The 20,884-nt window shown below is 47.5% G+C and overlaps 1 protein-coding gene across 1 annotated transcript; it reads right to left on the bottom strand.

Annotated features, from left to right (window-relative positions):
* Positions 1-357: 357 nt before the first annotated feature.
* Positions 358-20,021, bottom strand: LOC122180209 (kyphoscoliosis peptidase-like). The gene is made up of 7 exons (XM_042871746.1): positions 19,919-20,021; positions 16,893-17,564; positions 14,403-14,520; positions 13,587-13,704; positions 12,863-13,054; positions 11,556-11,746; positions 358-5,587 (listed from the first exon to the last, which is right to left on the bottom strand). Exons 2-7 carry the CDS (start codon positions 17,526-17,528, stop codon positions 4,269-4,271), a joined length of 2,574 nt encoding a protein of 857 aa, XP_042727680.1. The 5' UTR covers positions 17,529-17,564; positions 19,919-20,021; the 3' UTR covers positions 358-4,268.
* Positions 20,022-20,884: the final 863 nt, after the last annotated feature.

Below are 20,884 nucleotides of genomic sequence, written 5' to 3'. Positions count from 1 at the left end.
GCCAGGAGCTGTTACTGAGTGCCAAACAACAAGCAACCAACATGTCTCCTTTGTGCACTCAGTCATAGAATGGTTTGGTTTGGAAGGGACATTTAAGATCATTTAGTTCCAACCACTCTGCTATAGGCAGGGACACCTCTTTCTAGACCAGGTTTCTTACTGCAGCCTGGGATGCAGTTCAGATGGAACTTCTTGTGTTCCAGTTGGTGCCCATTGCTCCTTGTCCTGTAGCTGGGCACCACCAAAAAGGAGCCTGAACCCATCCTCCATGGGAAGGCTGCTGTCAGTGCACCACCAAATGCAGGAGGGAGAACACTGCTTTCTCTGGGAACAAAAATGATAAGAGCAAAACCTGAGTAACCTTGGTTACCATGCTTTTATTTATGGTGAGCAGAATTGCTGACAGCCGAGGTCTCTTTCTTATATATATATATATATATATATATATGTACTGAGTACGCTGTGTACCCAAGGCTGTAAAGCAGCAGACACAACAATGAAGACTTTGGTACAGCAAGTGAAAGTGTTGGAAGTATGATGTCATGGTTTTAGCATCACTTCGGTGCTCTCGGTGAGGGTTTCAGCTCTTTGGTACAATGAGAAGCTGTTCCTTCTCTCTTTTGTTCTTGTCCTGCTCATGTCCCGTGGCTGTTTGTTTTCACAGCCCTGGAGGTGGAACATCTTTGGCTGCTGTCATGAAAATGCTAACAGGGTGCCCATGGTTGGATAGCTTTGTAAAATGGGTTAGTAGCTTAAATCCTTAATAATGTGGGATTTGGGAGATGTGTTTTGCCTGGTGCTTAGCCTGCCCAGGAGCTAATCTCTGCCATTATAGAAATGCCCTTTGCAGCTTTCCCACCAGCCTCCATCTCTGCGAGTCCTCTCTCCTGATACCTGTGAAAAGCTCTGCTCATCACCTCCTCCTCCCTTTTCCTGGGGCAAGGGGTCTTCACAGTCACCCGTGCCATTTCCTGAAAGATTTCCCAGATTAATCTTTTCCAGTTATCAATGGTGCCAACCTGGAGGGGACTGCACCTCTAGCCAGGTCTGTCTATCTCCAGTCCCTCTCACCTGCCAGCCTGCAGAGAGCAGGACACAGCCCAGCTTTCTCTCAAGCATATTTTGAACCCTTCCTCCCTGTCACTCAGCCTCCCAGCTGTATTCCTGGGGACTTGCTGAACAGAATTGCCCTGGCTTATGCATCTCAAGTGAATGCATTAAAGAGTTTGGCTCAGCTTTGAGGAATGCCCTTCTTACATACATTCTTCTCGCCTATACCCATTCTTTTCTTTCATCTTTGCCACAAAATCCCAGTTGTCAGACTAGGAGGAAATGTTTGAAATTACCCTTGAAAGTCAGTGATGTTTCGTCTTTCTGTATTTTGAAGAAGCTTGGGCATTGCAAGGACTGCTTTTACAGCCACATTCCTTGACCTGATTGAATGAAATACAGCAGTTTTTGTGCCATTACCATACTTGTGGGATTCCTTTGATCACATGCAGCCATTTCAGCAGGTCTGGCCCTTTAAAAATCGGCCTCTTCTCTGAGGTAACAGCAATAGGATGAGAGGTGATGGCCTTGGTTGCGCCAGGGAAGGGTCAGGTTGGATATTAGGAAATATTTCTTCTCTGAGAGAGTGGTCAGGCACTGACATGACTGCCCATAAAATGGGGGGGTCACTGTCCCTGGAGGTGTCCAAGAACCACGGAGATGTGGCACTGAGGGACATGGTCAGTGGGCATGGTGGGGATGGGTTGGGCTTGATGGTTTTTAGAGGTCCTTTCCAACCCATATGATTGTATGATTCTAAAGCCATCAATTCCTACCCCAGTGTGGATATCCTACTGCAGATTGGTCCTACTCTTGCTACTGAAGCTGCAAGAGCAGCACAAGAAGCTGAAGAATACACAGGATGTATGGACACCTCAACTGTTACAGCACCATAGGATAAACTAAACGAGTCATAACGTGGTTCACCCTGATGACCAGTTTAACACAGATGTAGCACAAGGAATTGTGTAAAGGCAAAGAGTTTGGGACACTGTGCTTGGTTGACATCTCATGACTCTACACAAGTTAGCATTTTTAGTATGGGGATTTCAGGTTCAGCCCATCCTGGTATTACTTCCTTTTGACTTCAGCTATGAAGGAGCCTCTTGGCATGCTGGTTGAGCTGAGCACAGCCCTCATGTTTCTCTTCATGCTGTCCACAGCTCCATGTACACCTGGAGGTCTTCCAATGGCTTCCTGAACTAAGTTAGCTCAGAGCTAGGCATGTTTTGTAGCTGCAGGTATGTGTTGTAATCCATCCTTACCTCATTTAATCCTGATGGGCAGAGGGAGTGAGAGGAGGAGAGACACACAGGAGCGTTCTTTCTCTTACCATTGTTTTTTCATGAGTGATGCTTGCTCCAGGGCTGTTATTGTTGGAGAGGCACTGCCGGTGCTTATTGCGAAGGCACTCAGAGCTGGGGGTGTGGGCTTTGAGGTACATACACCTAAATCAGAATGACATTTAAGATGGGTTGCATGCTGTACCCAAGCGTCCATAGAGGGAAATGTGAGAGGGTTGACTTCAGATCCTTGAAGTAAAAAAAAAAAAATAATAATAATCCCCTGTGGGAACATCGTTAAAATTCTGAGCACCTCTGGTAATTATATGTTGACATGAATTGTTTGGACCCCAAATCAAATAACGCTAACCTGGACTTTGGTATGATGGATAAAGAGGAATTAATTAAAGCTGAGTTTTCCCTGGAGGGGGGAAGATGGCAGTAAGGACTGAGAGTAATTTCTCTTGTCGACCATTTTGGTTTGCCATGCCAGAATTCTTCCACAGAATAAAGAAAAAAAGAAAAAGGAGTAGTTTAGAGAGTTTGCTGGTTCTGCAGATACAATTTCATGAGCAGTGCTGTCTGTGGGCAGTGTGCAGGTTGGGGAGCCCTGAGGAGCTCCCAACAGGGAGCTGCAACACTACAGGTGAGGAGAGAGGGTCCATGCTGCTTACATTGCTCTTCAGCATTGCAGGCAGGCATTTCTCTTGTTTGCCACTGCAGGTGCTTCGCTTCATTCAGAGCAGTCCTTGGATTTTGCCACAAATCTTCCAACACATCAGTGTGGTTCCAGCAAGTTTGCTGTGAAATGCAGATCCTGGCACATCAGCTGTGCTGCCTGACTTCCAGGAAACAGAGAAGGTTCAAATCTATTTCAGCTTTTGCTACAGGTCAAGTTTAAATTGCTGGACTTGAAGAAAGCAGTCTCCCTTCCTCATCTGTTGTGCATCCAAAATTAACCAGCAGTTCTTCCTTACTGCAGCCAGAAACCCCATTGCAAGCATGAAGAAGTATTTCTACTGCGTATTTTCCAGCCCATGGCCTCTAAATTTATCCAAACAGTAGCACCATCTCTAAGCATTGGATGATGTAATTGCTTTTCCTGCCTTTTACTTTAGCATGTTTTCTTCAGATGACGAATATGTGCTCCTCTGGATGTTGTGAGGGCCCTGCCCATCTCCTGTTTATGGTGCCTTGCAGCACATGCCAGAACCTAAGAGCAGTTGTCTGTGCTTTCCACTCTGCAGTTAGAAGCTTTGGCTGCAGAGCCGCTTCCTTGCCTCTTCCCTCTCTTAATTTCGAGTCCTTGCTGCTCTTAAGTGCATATCTACATGTCAGCCTTAATAATGAAGACCTGGAAGATATTTTGAAGACGTGGTTGATAAAATACAGTATGTCCTTCCTTCCTTTCCCCTCTCCTCTGCCCAAGCACAGATTTTCTCTGCAAGGAGGTCCTCCTTTCTTTACTATATATTTACATTTTTTTGATGCTGTTGGCTCCGGCGTGGGCTTTTTTCTTTTTTTTCTTTAATTGTTGTTGTTGTCATCCTCTCCAGAGAGAGAAACTGTGTGGTTTCCAAGTTCTTGAATAAATGTCAAACGAAGCATTCCAAACGATTATTCAAGCTGGTAATAAGCAGCGAGACATCCTTCCTGTAGAGAAGCTGAACAATGGTTTCCTCTGACAGAAGCAAAATATTAGGAGCCTTCCATATGTTGATCCTGATTTATGCGGCAGTGAGGTCTCCAAGAGGGATAGGAGGCCCCAGCAAGTATTTGGATATCCTGCGGGAAGAGGAGCTCTGCGTGTGACACCCAGACTCCCCCCAGCATGCCATAACGTTCTGGGAGTTCTGTCCGTGTCTCCACGTCCTTCAGTTTTAAGAACTTCTGCTTCCTCCCTTGGCTTTCTGCATGCTTTGCAGAGCACCCAGCTTACCCCGAGCGCCCCGTGGAGGCAGGTGGGCTGCATCCCACCTCAAATTCCAGCAGGACCTCCATGGAGGAGCAGCAAGGGCTGAAGCTGGCTGCCAGTCGGACCCGCATCCCCGCCGCCCCGCTGAACACCTCCCCTTCCCAAACAGAGCTGGGGTTCAGCTGTAGTGCCGTCTTCTCCCCCCCGAGGACGACAGCTCTGTGGGCTTTTGGCACTTTCACCCTGAAGCGGACCCAGCTCTGCTCCTGGAGGAGCCCCGTGCGTGGCTCTAGCAGCACGCATCCTCTCCTCCACAGGCTGTAGACCTTGGGGAAAGGAGGCCAGCACAGCTCTGAGAAACAGCGCACGATGTAGTCGCAAATATGGACAAACTCCTTGTGGTCTTTGTTTCTCCCAAAAAGCCCCACTTTGTACATGCCTGGCTCAGGGAGCACGACGCACACGCTGACTTTAGACTTCAGGTGGGTGACCAGCACGTACCTCTCTAGGGGGTACTCAGTGCTGCTGACTTTGTCTTTGCTCAAGCTGGCGGTCACCTCGACGTCAGCCCGTGCGTGGAAGGTGATGTTGCACTTGCCCAGCTTGGTGGTGATGATGGGGTCGGAGTGGCTGGGGTTGGAGAGGCCGCAGCCACTGGAGCTGATCCCACTCCCACAATGCGTGCTCAACCCCAAGGGGAAGAGCTCGTTCTGGTTGATGGGTCCTAAGCAACGAATAAGGAAATTGGCTGTGTTCCGGAAGGAGGTGCCTCCTAAATCTTTCACAAACACGGAGAGACGGTAGTAACCCTGGAATGGACAGAGGACGTGGCAACTCAGTTTCTTGTCCTCAGTTCGAGCAGCCAGACATTTCTTACTCAGAGCGGAATCTAAGTCTTTATTCACCAGCTCATAGCTGGCAAGCAAGGGTCGGGATGTCCTGAGAGTCAAGAGCAAAGTCCCCTGTGGAGCAACAAGCAGCTCCCCTTTGTAGCTGCTTTCCTCAATGCCAAAATCTCTCACCTTTTGGTGAAGGCCCCAGAAATGAAAAGGGTTTTCAGGCAGTGCCTCCGCCGTGCGTGGCTCCAGGCACAGGATCTGATAGGAGCACACCCAGTTGTAAGGGTCCAGAGAGTCAGCGTGACGTGCAAAGATCATGAGGTCATACAGACCCTTGGTTGGGGGAATCACCTTGATAGTCACACTGTTCTCAGACACTGTCATCATCCCATGAGCAGTGCCTACATCCCCTGTGGTCATAGTGCCCTGGAGTTTGGAGAGCTGGTAGGTGAACTCTGTTGGATGAGTGCTCCCCAACATCACTGATGCCTCTCCATGGGCTGTAGGAGGATAAAGAAAACACCTTTAACAATCCTTCATCAGCAGTGTAGTACATTCTTATCTCAGACCCAGGTCTTTGGGGATATGGACCAAAACTATCTGTGCAGGAGGCTGAGACCTGTTTCTCCCTCTCATTTTAACCCTAACTGCTAAGGGACACCAGTGAGATCCTTCCTTGCCTCCTACCATTTTTCTATCATTGTTGCAAGAGAAATGTGGATAATATTAGGCCTGGAGAGAATAACAAAGAGTTACATTTTGAGTCCTGAGACAGAACAAAGCCAGTGTCCCATACGGAGGCTATCATTGCATGGCTTCTTGACCTGGTGTTGTTCCTCTAAGCTGCAGGTCTTCTACTCTGGTATCAATCCAACAAAGCAACTGGGAGGATCAGAATTTCCCAGCTTGGTTGGTGGGAGATCCCATGATGCTGCCATGGGGTTGATTTTTTTTTTTCTTTTTTTTTTCCCTCATAATGATTATAATATCTTTCTAAAATTTGGCGTCACTGTAAATCACAAACATCTACAAGCTTCTGGTTTGGAGTGAACCCTAGCCAGGTAGAAGAGGAGAAGAGAAAGTCCAGGAGGGGTGTGTAGGTATTGCCATCTGGTGCCTCTAGTGACAGGAGGAGGCTTTCAGCTGGTCTGAGCCTGTGCTCGTACCCAGAACTGAAGCATCTCCAAGAGAAGTCCCTATGGAGGAACAGAGTCACTGCTGTCACCACTCCATGTGTGCCACATCTTCGAATCGTAGACTATCCCAAGTTGGAAGAGTCCAGCAAGGATCACTGAATCCAACCACAGAAGACCACACAAGATTCAAACTCTTGTGTCTAAGAGCATTGTTCAAATGCTTCTTGAGCTCCAGCAGCTTGGTTTGCCGACCACTGCCCTGGGGAGCCTGTTCTATTCCAATTGCCCTCTGCTGCTTGCTATAGGAAACCCTCCCCAGCGCCTCCCATCTGCTCCTGGGCAGACAGGGTGGTTGGTTGGTTGGTTGGTTTTGCAGGGACAGGGCAAGGTTTCACAAGCCTCAAAGAAGATGGGGCCATCTAACCAGCAGGCTGCTTTCAGCACGTGGTGAGCTGCATCATCCCATGTACTGGGATGTACCAGGGGCTGCATGGCCATAAAACCCTGCTTTCATGGTATTTTGTACTCTGTTGCTCTAGGTATAGGGTAGAGGATGAGGAAAAACCACCATAGAGGACAAGACATTGAGTTCTTCTGCCCCTGGAGCATCTCAGAGTGCTTCCCAGACACTGGCATACCGCGATGCATTCTCCAACCCACCATCCTCAAGGTCTGTAGAAATCAAGCCTGCTCCTCATTACCCCGTGCCCCTGAGCACCCAGGGGGGGCTCATCTCATGTCCTGAGTGTGGCTGCTCCGCGTCGTCCCGTCCTCACCACAACATTTTTGCTGGAGAGAGGCGAGCGGTACGGAGCGATGGCACTGCGGGAGCCCGGGGGTGGAATCGGCACCCGCGCTGTGCGCGATGTTCATTTGTTTGGGGTGCTAACACAACATGACAAAAGCCTCCTTTTTCATGCTGAAAAAATCGTCCCTTGCTAATTACTGGATTGCGAAACATGTTTCATAATCTAATGAATAATGGGGCGACTGTTTTTTGTTGTTGTTGTTGTTTTTTTCTTTCCCCCCCCCCCTGTTTGTATCTGGATTTTTTCATTGTTTGCCCCACAGATCTTTCTTGGTAGGTTGAAACAGAGACGTGAAAAGAATGGGAAGGCTGGGTTTTATTTGTGCCTTGCCTGTTGAAGCTGTGACTTGGCTCACACAGTAAGTGCAAACAATTCTCTCCTGGCAAGTGTTCAGTGGAGACATTACTGATGACAGACTTTATTAACTGCAGGTTTTCTTGTTATTAAATTCCCTCTATGCTAGTTTCCGAAGCTGCTGGCCTGGCCGGCTGCATCATATTAGGATCTTTAGGAAGAAAGAAAAGAACAGAACATTGTATGCAGCGGAGCCAGCGATGATGAGATAGGGAAGCCAGCAATGTGCTTTGCTTTGGGAAGGGAACCCGAGGAGATAATTAATGGCTATGTTTAAAACAAACATTAGTTTGTTTTATTGGGTTAATTCAAGCCATCAGCTAAAGATTCCTGGTCTTCAGGGAGGCCAGGTGAAGCTGGAGGTGGGTTCCCATGTCAGCACCAGCAGCATTGCAGGAGGCCAATGTATGTTGCATTAATTGTTTTGGGGGAAAAAAGAAGTACAGGCGTGTTTCTAATTTCTCCAAGTTCTGTCTAAAAGTCTTCCCTGCCCCCTCCCACTCTAGATATTTGTATCTACAGTTTGCCACTGACAACTGCCTTTCTGTATGCAAAAGTTTTACAAAGCTCTAATTGCGTAGGACCAAATGCCATCCAGGTCTGCAGCTTAGAATGAGAGGTGATGGCCTTAAGTTGTGCCAGGGTTGGGTATTAGGAAAAAATCTCTTCTCCAAAGGAGTGGATTGGCAGAGCTGCCCAGGGAGTGGCGGAGTCACTGTCCCTGGAGGTGTTCCAGCACTGTGGAGATGTGGTACTGAGATCAGTGGGCATGGTGGGATGGGTTGGGGTTGTACTTGGGGATCTTAGTTGTCTTTTCTGACCTTAATGGTTCTACGGTTTTACCAACTCTAAAGGTTCAAATCACGTTACCAATTAAAGGGGCTGAGTTTACAGAGTCTGATATTTCCTGAAAATCAGGTCCTGTTGCAAGGTGTTCCCATTCCAGATCCCATCAGATAGTGGTTTGCGGGAGGAACCCTGGCTGAAAGCTTTTCAGCATTTTACAGAGATGGGAGCTGTTCAAATGTAATAAAGCAGGAATTGATCCACAGTAGCTGAAAAGGGAAAATAGGTTTTACACCAAAGATCTTGAGCATTCTTGTACTCAGATTGTCTTGGATGTTTAAGATGCTGGTTTCCTGCCATTGACCTAGATCAATGTAATCATAATTTTGCATCAACAAAAGCAGACCTCTGCCTTGATTTGCAATCTGGGTTTGTAATTTGGTGTTTTAAGCACACTTCTGATATGGCTCTGGATGTTGAGGCTAATGGCAGTGGTTAAACTGTTCAAGTTAGGCTTTAGGCCCAGGAAAGCTCTTCTCTCCACAAGATGAAAAAATAACTGGGGGAAAAAAAGGGTTGGCAATTTTTAACGTTCTAATGGGAAAATCTCATTTCGTCTCAGTTTTAGAGGAAAAAAGGACAACTGCCCAAAGCCCAGGTCGGCCAGTGAGTTCTATGGTTGTGGGACAGGATTTCCAAGGGGTGTAGAGCAGTGGTGCACTGGAATGTGCTTTACTTTGTACCCTTAAATATTCTTCCCAGGAAATTTTAGTTCGTGGCATCTAGTGGGTCATCAAGGGCCAAAGCCCTCAGCTGCTGCTAGACTCCATTCCTATGTCTTTTGGCTATGAAGAACTGAAGAAAGGGACGACAGAGAATAACAAAACACTTATTTTTCCTCATTCTTCCCCTTGGGCTTTTCTACCACAGTTAATGATATTTTGTGAGAGTCCATGTTCTGCAATTTATCACTTTGGCATGCAGATCAAGGGGCTGGTTGGGCTGTTGATCTCGATCTCCTGTTTTTCCTCTGAGGCTACAAGCTTTGTGTTACTTGGTTGTGTGCCTTTGAGCTCCCTCGTGGCTGGGACCTGAAAGGGGTTCTTCAGCCTCCCCATCCTTCCATTTAGATTCATAGGGTCACCAACGCTGGAAAAGACTTCCAGATCATCCAGTCTAATCATCCACCTACCCAGCATTTTCCACTAAAGCATGTAAGCACGTCCCTCAGTACAACAACTAAATCTTTCTTGAACACCTCCAGGGTTGGTGACTCCACCACCTCCCTGAGCAGCCCATTCCAGCACCTGATCATTCTTTCAGAGAAGTTTTCCCTAACAACCAACCTGAACCTCCTCTGGTGCAACTTGAGGCCGTTTCCTCTAGTCCTATTGCTAGTTACATGAGAGCAGAGGTTGACCCCCTTCTTGCCAAAACCTCCCTTCAGATAGTTGTAGGCAGCCATAAGGTCTCCCCTGACCTCCTCTGCTCCAGACTAAATAATCCCAGTTCCTTCAGCCGTTCCCCATAAGACTTGATCTGCAGACCCCTCACAGCTTTGTTGCCTCTCTCTGAACATGCTCCAGGGCCTCAATGTCTTTCCTGTAGTGAGGGGCCCAACACTGAACACAGTACTCAAGGTGTAGCCTCACCAGTGCTGAGTACAGAGGGATGATTACTTCCCTGCTCTTGCTAGCAATGCTATTTCTGATACAATCCAGGATGCCATTGGCCTTCTTGGCCACTTGAGCACTCTCCTGGCTCATGTTCAGCCAAGCATTGGCTAACACCCCTGAATCATTTTCCTCCATGCAGCTTTCTAACCACCCTGCCCCAACCCCACAGTGTTCTCTGTGGTTGTTGTAGGCGAAGTGCAAGACCTGGCACTTGGTCTTGTTGAATTTCATCCCACTGGCCTCAGCCCAGTGATCCAGCCTGTCCAGATCCTTCTGAAGGGCTCCCAGGCAGATTGGCACTACCTCCCAACTTGGTGTCATCTGCGGAGTTACTGAGGGTGCACTCAATGCCCTCATCCAGGTCATCAATAAAAATACTGAAGAGGACAGGCCCCAGTACCAACCCCTGGGGAACACCACTCGTGACTGATGGCCAGCTGGATTTGACTCCATTCACCACCACTCTCTGGGCCCAGCCATCCTCCTTACCACCTTTCTCATAGACCAGAGTCACACTGGCAAGCCTACAATCATAGAATCATAGAATGGCCTGGGTTGAAAAGGAACACAATGATCATCCAGTTTCAACCCCCCTGCTATGTGCAGGGTCACCAACCAGCAGATCAGGCTGCCCAGAGCCACGTCCAGCCTGGCCTTGAATGCCTGCAGGGATGGGGCATCCACAGCCTCCTTGGGCAACCTGTTCCAATCCTCTGAGTCCTCGCCGCTTGACCAGGAACGCTGATAGATGATGGAAAGTGGCTTTCCACACTGGGGCTGTATGGCCCTTGGTAGAAGACCAAGTCCCTTCCCTGGCATGCTCTGAGCTTCTGCAGTGGAGAGGCACCATAAGATCTCTTTGTAAAGGTATCACCAGCCTCTCAACTATTCCCAATTTCATTGGATTTGTGCAGCTTCTTGCTGCTCCAAAGGTAGCAACAGCCCATTTCAGCAATGTCCAGTGTCCTGGAAATATTGGAGGATTTTCTCTCCTGGGTAAGTAATAAATCCTCCTAGTCAAAATCCTCCTGGTGGGCCTTGCTGTACATTCATTTTCTGTAAGCCCGACTACAATCTGAGATAGCTTTACCTCCTGTCTGGCTCTGCTGATAAACTAAACTGCAGGAGAAATCTATATGCACATGAAACCATCTAGGGCAACAGACGTACAAAATGTGTCCAAAAAATACATGTATCTATCACGATGCATCTGACCTGAAAAACTGTCAGAAAACTACAATCAAGGAAAAACAACCCCACCTCCCTTTCAGAATGTGGGACGTGACTGTTTCAGGCCATGTTTTGTCTGGGAGCGTCCCTCCCCATCTGGTGAACACAATGAGGATTGTGTCTCAGGTATCTTGAAACTATTTTGCTACTGTTGGCCAATTTAGAGGGGAAAAGCCATGCACAAAAGGGTCTAAGTGATTTGGCTCCATTAGCTATGATTTATGAATCCTAATTCCCAGTTTACTAATCGCAGTATCACACAATGGCCGTGACTCCAGAAATTGCTTAAATATGTTCCTCCGCTCTACTGGTTGTTAAACCTGTGCTTAAAAATAGATCATAGAATGGCTTGGATTGGAAGAGACCCCAGAGATCAACAGGTGGTCCATTTTTGAATGAGAAACATCCTCAATTTGGGCTTCTTAAAAGCAAGCTAGGATTTATATTACTCAGATTTACCCCTTGCTCTGTATTTACCTGTTCTGAGGAGGGAAGTGTTCGGAGAAAGGAGACAGAGCTGAAGTCTGAAAAATTCTGAAGTTTTAAACACTCTCTGCTCAAAGTCCTCCCATGAGATGGGGGGCTGCAGGAGCTGCCACGCAGGGTCCTCTGGCCAGTGGGTCTCAATGAAGTGCTCAGGGTCAGTGAGGAAGAAGAAATCATCATGCCTGCAAGGGGAGCGAAAGGGATGTCATGGAGGGAGCAAGAAAACACTTTGCATCCAAGGCAGTGATAATGATGTACCTCTGTATGAGAAGTTCCCCCACACCATCAGAGTGGAACCGACATCAGTAAGGAAGGGCCAAGCTTTCGTTTAGACTTTCCAGATTAACTACGTTATAGTACTTAGTAGTCTTGCTTTCCACATACCCAGTCCTATGACCTCTTCCAAGAGTTCACCCATATTTTGTTTTGTTTTGAAGAAAAAGTGCATCACAAGTTGAATGTGCTCAACCTGACCTTCTAGGTATCACCTCTGCTTAGGCATTTATTGAGTCAACCTTCACCCCTGTGTTGGGTTCATGGTGGGAAGCTTTGTTGCATCTGTTGATCTGATGGTTCTGAGAACACTGATATTCAGTCTGTCCAGCCAGGACCAGATCCTCTAAGGGATGGACCCACAAGAAGCTGTTATCTCTGCCTGTTGCCATAGGTGATGTTTTAGTCTGCTTCTGCTCAGTTAAAAGCAGCCCATACTCCCTGGCATTATAAACTGTTCTCAGCAAGATAATTACCCACTAGAAATTCCACAATTATTTCATTATGCATTATTAGGGAGAAAAAAAGAATTAAAAATGTCAAGCCCATAATGTAGTTAATGGAAATTATTAAATTGTATAAATAACCTCTGTGAGAGTCATTATTTGCTTAGCATGGGCTAAGAAATCTCACGTGTGGAGCCACATCAGAGCAAAGTTTCTGTAAAAACAAGGATTTGTTACATCAAAAGTGACACTGGCCACAAATAAAATAAGTTGGTGGGGAGTGGAGGTGGTTATCACCTGAGAAGTTGCCATTACAGCTCAGGGAGTAAGGCATTGGATGTAGTAGGTGTTTATGTGTAGACTGTCTATTTTTGCACGGGGTTCCTGAGCAACCACTATGGTAAAAAGTGGGCCATCTTCAAGCAGTATCTGGGGATGCACTTGAAACGAGAGCTCAAGGCCTGGCAAATCTGGTAAGTAAGGGTCTACTAGAAGGTATGGGATGGCCATTTCTGAGGTCTGGTTGAGCCTTGCCCACTTGCGTTGAGAAACAGAGGTGGTGGGATGAGGTTGTCTCACCTGGGCACAAACAACCTGTTCTCTGTGTCCACAGTGCCTGCACCCCAACAGGCATCCAGGAGCCACCACTGTCCTTCCAGCTGCACTGCGTTCCACATGTGGCTGCTCTTCTGTTGCTGGCACTGCCGACCTCCACGGGCACACGGGCCTCGGCTGAACCCCGGGATCTCCACACTGCTCAGACCTGCCTCCCTGCCATGGAGAGAAAATAGGGGAGGTAACAGCACACCAAACACTGCTTGGTACCTGCTTTTTGGAAACCAGCCCAACTTCCGAGGTAAGTACAACCTCCCTAAAGCCAAGGCCCTGCTCCGCTTGTGCCAGATGTTGGCCAAATTCACTCTTCAACAACCCTCCCTGCTCACTCCAAACCCTCGTTCCTTGCATCTCTGATTGTGGTTGATTTGCCAAACTCATATCTCTGCTCCTCCATTCAAGCAGAAAAGAAGGGAGGCAACTGCAGTGCCCAAAGACACGGTGGGGAAATGGTTTCAGCATCTGCTGGAGTTCAAAAGTATCTGAACAGTGCTCTCAGATACATGGTCTGATTTTTGGGTGGTCCTGTGCGGAGCCAGGGGCTAGACACAGCGATCCTTACTGGTTCCTTCCAACTTGGGATGCTCTATAATTCTATGCCAGTTGTGGGGTAGTGCCCATCCTATCTTAATGTTCCCCCCTCATATCTTCAAGGCAGCAGGAGGAGAAAGCCCAAGGCGAGTTTTACCTGCACATTTCCCAGCATAAATGAGCATATCCAGAACACACAGCTCTCCCCGTCTGCAGGACCTGCTCTGGCATGTGGATCTTCTGAGAGAGCCCCAGGAAGCCATCCACATCATATTCTAGGAAAGGGAGAATACCACCCAATTTCAGGCTAATGTAAGGATTTATTAGTTCCAAAATGAACCCATTCCTTCTCCTGCCCAACCCTGTTTCTCTGTCTACCCTCCCTGGAAGCCATGACAGCTCTTCTCCCAATCATTATTCAAGAGTTTGACAATTCCCCATATAAGCAAAGAATTGCTAAAGCCTTGGGGGAATTGGGTTCTCAGCGCATGTAAACAGTGGTTGCGCCATTCAAGTGAGGTACAGTGACAGTCATATTGTCTTGCACACATGGATGTAGTAGGGTAAAGTAGCACGAAGTGACTGCATTGTGCAGAGACCCCGCTGTCCCCAGATGACTGCTAGAGGCATAGCTCAGTTGCCTTGAGTTTGCACCATGCACGCATTGGGAAAATGCCCTCCAATGCATTGAAGCTGAGAACTTTACTGGTGTCTCTTTGGATTTGGTGCTCACGTGGTGGCTTGTGCCTTAAAGCAGGTGTCACTTTCAGTATGGAGGCTCTCAGTTTGCAACCAGTCCCCATCCCAGGCACCTTCCCAAAGTTGAGAGGGGAATATTGGAATTTGTGGTTGCAAGAAGAACATTGTAGAATCCATTCTGCAGGACACGAAGAGCCAAAATCCAAGAGGTTGCATTCAAGGAAAGGGCTCTCAGCTCCACCACGTGACTGTGAAACAGTGGGACCAGACTTACCAATGTTATGGCAAAGCCAGAACCATATAGCCCGCACCATCTCCAGTTTGCTCTGGGATTTGGCAGTGATCAGGGGAACGATGGCCTGGACTGACCTCGTGGCGTGCCCCGATTTCAGCTGCAATGGAGAAGACAGGTGAGATAAAGGCACTCTTGGTGTCATAACTGCGTGGGTCAGTGGCTGCTGAGGTGATGGCCTTGCTGGAAGGAAAAGTACATCACAAAGACCACAAAGCTTCACTTCTCTCCCTCTAGAACTGGAAATCCAAAAATTTGGATTATGGTAGAACATTTCTCCATTTTCCTATGCTTGGCCTTAAGGACTGAAGTTGCTGTTTGGTGGAAATGAAGGTGGCATTTCTCATTTCTTTGCCCAGAAAGTCTTGTGGTAGCTATTTCTCTAGTGGTGTAAATCTGCAACATTCTAGGGGAATCTGCATCTTCCAGGGGAAGTGGGTTTCCAACCCCACACCAAATAACATCTCAGTGTGTTGTCCCTGGAGGTATTTAAGAACCATGGAGATGTGGCACTGAGAGACATGGTCAGTCGTCATGGTAGGGGTGGGTTGGGGTTGGGCTTGGGGATCTTAGAGGTCTTTTCCAACCTGTATGATTCTATGAGTCTATTTGTGCAGAAGAGAAGCATCTATGTGTATCAGATCCTCTTCTTGACACTCTGAAAGCAGTCAAACTCATGCCCCAAAATGGGTGGAAGGAATTGCTTCTACCACTACAGTTTCACCTATTTCTTAATCCAAAGAAAGCTTTTCTGCCCCTTTCCTCCCATTCACTCATCCACATTCCTGGGCTCTTCCCTCTTTTGTGCTAGCACAAATATTTTTAGCAGTAGATTTTTCTTCCACTGGGCTATATTTAGTCCAGCTCAATTCTACAACCTCCTGCCCCTGCTGTTTCATTCCTCAATGACTTTCCTGCCCTAACCAAAGCTGGAAATCTCTTTCTTTTTGCGTATGGGAAACGTTGCATTTGTAACAGCTGAATATTTTCCTTGTGATGCTGTGTTTAAAAATGAAGATGCGACTAGAGAGCAGTTATTTTAAAATGATGGTGCTCTTGCTGTTCGCTTGCATTTCCATTATCATGTTGTCATGATTGTGCAGCTGCTGGGCAAACAAGTAATGATAATTACTCCCAAGGAAGAAAAAAAATGTACTCATCCAATAGATACCTAGCTACCTGCTTCCCCATTGGCACATCTTGGTGCAAAATTCAGTCTGTGAAATTCTGTTTCAATCAGAAATGGCAAACTTAGGTCCTAGATTGAGAGTTACAACATCCCCAGGTGATCCTGGTCCTGAATACTCCTAAGACTCCTGAAGAATGGGTCAGAGCATCTCAGTTCATGAGAACTGCTGGCTCTGCAGATATTTGGAGCAGGCCCTGATGTGGGTTTATGGAAACAGTCTCCAGGCTATTCCTAGGTGTCCAGAAAAGGGGTCCAGCTCTGCACCTATACTGCCCGGGGTCTTCCATCAAATCCCCCATGAATAGAGGCATGGGGAGAGGGGAAAATCCAACATTCCCAGGGCACCACCAGCAAAGCAGCATCCGCCACCAGAGATGCAATAATCGGTGAGCTGCTCTGTTGCTGGTCTTGGCACTTGTAAATCCCATCTAGAGAAAAAAGGCCAGGTGCATCAGATTTTAATTCAGCAAGAGCCTTGGATAAACAGGGAAACAAACTGTTCCCATTGCCTTACAGGTATTTTCAGTTGTTTATTATCCTCTCTCTCCACTCTTCCAGCTTCCTCCCCCTCTCTTTTCCTCTTAATAGACTTGGTAGACTCTGAAACACAACAGCATCCTTCTTCCCAAGGGATAGTAGCCTCGGGCTAGGTAGAAATTGCAGGTTTCAACTCTAACGAAGAGCACAATTATTCCTTGTACCTCTTCACTCTCACTAATGAGTTGACGTGTAAGCTGTGAGTTCACTGCCCAGACAAATTGTGCTGCCCCTGGGGGAGAAATTGCAGCAGCAGTGTGTGGTTCAAGTAACAGGAATTAAGAGTTTGATGCTCTCCTTCTGGGCTCCCAAGCACCCAGAAAGGGGGAATATCATATAGCAGGGCACAGACTGAGATGAGGACACAACTGAAGCCTTCTGCTTAAGAAAAATAAGACTCAGGCTGCCACATATATGAAGAGATTGCTGGATACAGCTCGACTGTGGCTGCTGTTGGCTGTGTGTGTTTTTCTGTGCATTCTGGTCACTGGCTCCTATCTAGCTAAACACAGCCTGTCCTGCCTTGGGGTATCCCGTGGCCCCTTTCTCTCCCCATTGAGCCCTTCAGAAGGGTCTCCAGGTAGAACCCTAATACAATCCTGCTTGGTGTCCTGGCACAGAGACCTTTGGCCATAGTAACTTCACCCCCCAGGTTCTTGAGGTCACTGGGCACCATCTTGTCATCAGAACATAGGCTGAAAGTTGAATATTAGGACATGGATCTGCTGAGAGACTGCAGGACCTACCTGCTGGCTCACATGGAGGACGTGAGTGTCTATATGGCTGAAAACATTTGTTTCAGTGAAGAGATCTCTTCTGGTCTTTCTTTGGGGTTTTTCAGTCTGATTCTCTTTTAAGCTGAGTCCTTCCTGGGGAAGGAGAGCTGGAGAGGAGTTTCCTGCAGTCCTAGATGATTTCTGCAGTAGCTTTGGGAAGGTGCTGCTCCCTTTGCTGCTGTTGCTAACTTTATTGGCCCAAAACAAGAAAACATCCTTGGACGGGGAACCCTTGGGCTCATTTCTCACTTTTTGCACAGCTGAGGCTTTCTTTAATACCCCATCCTTGTTCCTGTTTGCATTGCTGTCCTGGTGGGGGATTTTCTCTGAGCTATTGAGGTTGATCTCTTCAGAAACATGTCCCAGGCTAAAGCTGCCATTACAGACATCCGACATCTGAGATCCCCTCTGACCAGGCAAGAGGTCATCTGCCTGGGATGGCATCGCGTTTTCTTCATGGTTCTTAGGATGGGCCCATTCTGATGTAATTTGTGTGGGCTGTTTTTCATGGTGGTCCCCATTCCTGGAGTGCGGGGAGAGAATCAGCTCTCTGGCTTTGATGGTGTGGGTTTTGGATGGCTTGGATCCATCATGGCTGGTCTTCATTCGTGCAGTGGGCAAGGGAGGAAGAAATCACAAAGTCTGTGGATGGAAAAGCAGATGAGTTTTTTTTACAAAAGAAGCCCACCAGTCAGTATGGTTGGTTGTTTATAGTGAATGGGGATCTGGTCAATGGGAGTTAGCCAAAAGTAGAATCATAAAATTGATGGAATTGGAAGGGACATTTAAAGCCCAGCTCAGACCAATCACAGAGCATTTCTCCTTGCCCCCAGAGGCAGGAATCAAGGAGAGCAAGGAGTTAATGTAATTAGTGTTTCGGTGCTCCAAATAAGTTCATCTTTCAGCAAATCTTTCCTTTTCCCCAACCTCCCACCCAATGTGTTTTTTATTTGCTGGGATTTGCTTCTGCCATTCAGGGCTTGCAGAAATACTGTCACCCTTTACTTCATCGCTTTGCACTTGAAATGCAGCTGAGACGAGTGAGAAGCCTGCAGGAGAAAACAGGTGACAAAGTGGGAGGTGGAATCCAGGACTGATGGGGTTATTGGGTTAAAGCTGTGGGCTGAGCCAGCTCTCACGTGCCCTCAATGTTTGCACAGCGCTCTCTGGTTTTATCTTGGTTTAGCTCCCATTCGCTGTTGTTGTTTTTAATCATGAAATGACTATTTGTGCCATGCAAATAGCAGAGCCTGCTGTGAGCCACTTAGTGTCGTCCAGAACTGTCACTCTTCACATCCAGCCTCTCCCATGCCGGCTTTTCAACATCTGTGCCAGGCGCTGGCCTCGCTCTTCCAGGAAAGCGAGATGTCACTCATCCCTGATTTTCCTCTCTCTGCTTTGGATGAGGCTTGTGAGTGTAGGACAGCCTCATCCAGATGGGGTAATACTCCATGCTCACCAATTACAGGCTGCTGAGTGGGGTCACCGTCCCTGGAAATGCTCCAGAACTGTGGAGATGTGGCATTGAGGGTCAGTGGGCATGGAGAGATGGGTTGGGGTTGGACGTGGTGATCTCAGAAATCTTCTCCAACCTTAATGATTCTATGAGTCTGTCCTCCATGTCCTGTGCATGAGATATTTGTCTTTGCAGGGCTGCTGTGGGGTTTCTGTACTGCCCGTTGAGGTTGTACATTCCCTTTTTACTCCCAGTCCACAGAGACAAACTGTTAGTGCCCAGCTGTTGACACTTTCGAGTTGTCCTTGTGCATGCGCAGGCACCCACTGTCACAGGCACAAAGGCATTTCAGCTGCCACTTTTTAAGTGAGCAACAAGAGGCCACTTCTGAGCCCTTCGTGGCCATTACCTGACATGAACCAGCACTGACCAACTCAAAAGATAAATCCCAGCAGGTCCTGGGAGCTACAGCCTTTCTCAATTTGCTTTGGCAGGGCTTGGAGACCGGTTGGTTTGCTGAGCTCAGTTTTTTGCCCCAACCCTTCTTTCTCACTCTGAGCACACCTCCCTGTGATGCCTTCATGTTTGGGATGGGAACCAGGAGGGGCTGCAGTGCACGACCACTTAGAAATAGTGGAATAGCCCATAGGACCGAAGATGGACCTACCCACGTGCTCAGTCTTATTTTAAAATATCAGAGATCTTTCACTGGGGATGAAAACAAGCATTTTATTTCAATCCTATACCACTCATATATTTAGGGCTTTAAAAGAAATTTAAGGGAAAGCATCACGTTGACATCTCTGAAGTTTTCTCTCCCCTTGCCTTAAACTGGATCCTTCAGACACAGCCCATCTCAGAAATCCCTAAATCATTGCTTACTGGAAGCTGGAGAAGGGAAGAATAGAGGAGTGCTGCTTTCTTACTTTTCCCCCCAAGTTCCATCCAGCATTACCCCAGTGATGCCACCACATTAATTCGTGAAAAGCCAGCTTTAGAGGTGCTGTTTCATTCCCGAGTTGCTGCTGCAGGGGGCAACGAGAGCAATCTTCTCTGATTTGAATGGGAGAAGAACTCTGGAGACGGTTGTGCTATCAGCAGGCTCTCAGCTTTGTTCCTGGACTGCCCTGACCATGAGTGTGACTCTAAAGCATCATGTTATCACCGGCTGCTCTGTGCAGTTTCGATGTCAGGAGGATGGAAATTTGCAACCGTGGCAGCTTAAAGATATCAAGGGTCAAATAGAAAATCTCCACAATAGGAGCAAAGTGAGGCCGCCCAACATCTCTGCAGCATTCTCCTATAGGAACTGGGCTGGCAGGGCATGCAGAGGGGATGGAGAATGCCATGGGTGGGGGGGGAGGTGATGGTGGTCAGGGGACGGGAAGAATCAGGACCAGAAGAGAAAAGCAATGCCAGACTCCATTCCCATCAGGTGAGGACATGGCACGTGAGGAAATGGATGGAGGAAAGAGAACTTGTGCAGAAGAGTGACAAAAAAAGATGGGAAATAACCCCAAATGGGGCTGATTCTACTCACCCTGTTCACGAACTGGCCTCAGCTCCCCACTTCTTGCAGAAGGCAGGCAGCTCCCAGCAGCCCCATCCCTTATATACATGTGCCAGCACAGGGATGGCTCTGTTTTTTGCTCATGTCAGGAAGGCTAAAAATACTATAAAGAGCCTGCAAGCAAGCTAAGGTTGCTGCCTCCAACCAAAGCCTGGCACTTCTGCAGTGTATGGGCTGGAGTGTATTTACAGGGAGATAGAGAGGGAATAGACTTTCTCTTATCAACATCCAAGCTTTGGCAGGGCAGCGGGGACTGACTGCCTGCCAGCTCTTGCAGCTGCCCGTAGGTTTGGGTGTTGCTGCAGCCTTGCTCCTAATCTGGGCACCTTTTGCTTCTCTGTAGGTTTTTTTCCATAACTTTTGGTACCTTGGGAAATCTTCAGTGCACATCGGGAACAGGAACAGCATCTCATGGAGATGAGCAATAATTTGCAGCGTGGATGTTGGAATACTGTTCTTGGTTATTATCTAGCTATGTTCCACTAAGTGGCATCGTATCCCTTGTTTCTGTCTCTCTCATTTCAGCTCCGTCTCCTGATATTGAAACTTTTCTTGATCAAGCAGGAAACAATAAGGGGGGAAATAGAATTGCCAGCTGAATGGGTGCTTATTCTTGGAACAAAAATTCCCAGTATTTGGCTGAAAGAGGGGAGGAAAAAAAAAAAGAGAGAGAAAAAGATTTCTTCTGGAAAAGAGGGGAGATTTTGTGTAAACTGTGCTGAGATCTCAGTTCCCAAGCTCATCCCCTTTGCCTGGGGTGCAGAACCCACAGCCTCCTCATGCATCTGTCTCCCCCTGCTCCCCTACTTGGTGTGGGGTTGGTGTCATTTAGGAGGTGGCCAACCCCACACCCAGCAGCTGGAGAGCACACAACGTTTCATTTGTATGCCAGCATTGAGACCATCCTAATTTGTAGAAAATTTTCAAATTTTCACA

This window comes from Lagopus leucura, unplaced genomic scaffold (genome assembly GCF_019238085.1).
Source record: "Lagopus leucura isolate 7727_CA_CO unplaced genomic scaffold, USGS_WTPT01 Super-Scaffold_100004, whole genome shotgun sequence".
Taxonomy (NCBI): Eukaryota; Metazoa; Chordata; class Aves; order Galliformes; family Phasianidae; genus Lagopus; species Lagopus leucura.
This window is presented reverse-complemented; position numbering and strand designations above follow the sequence as displayed.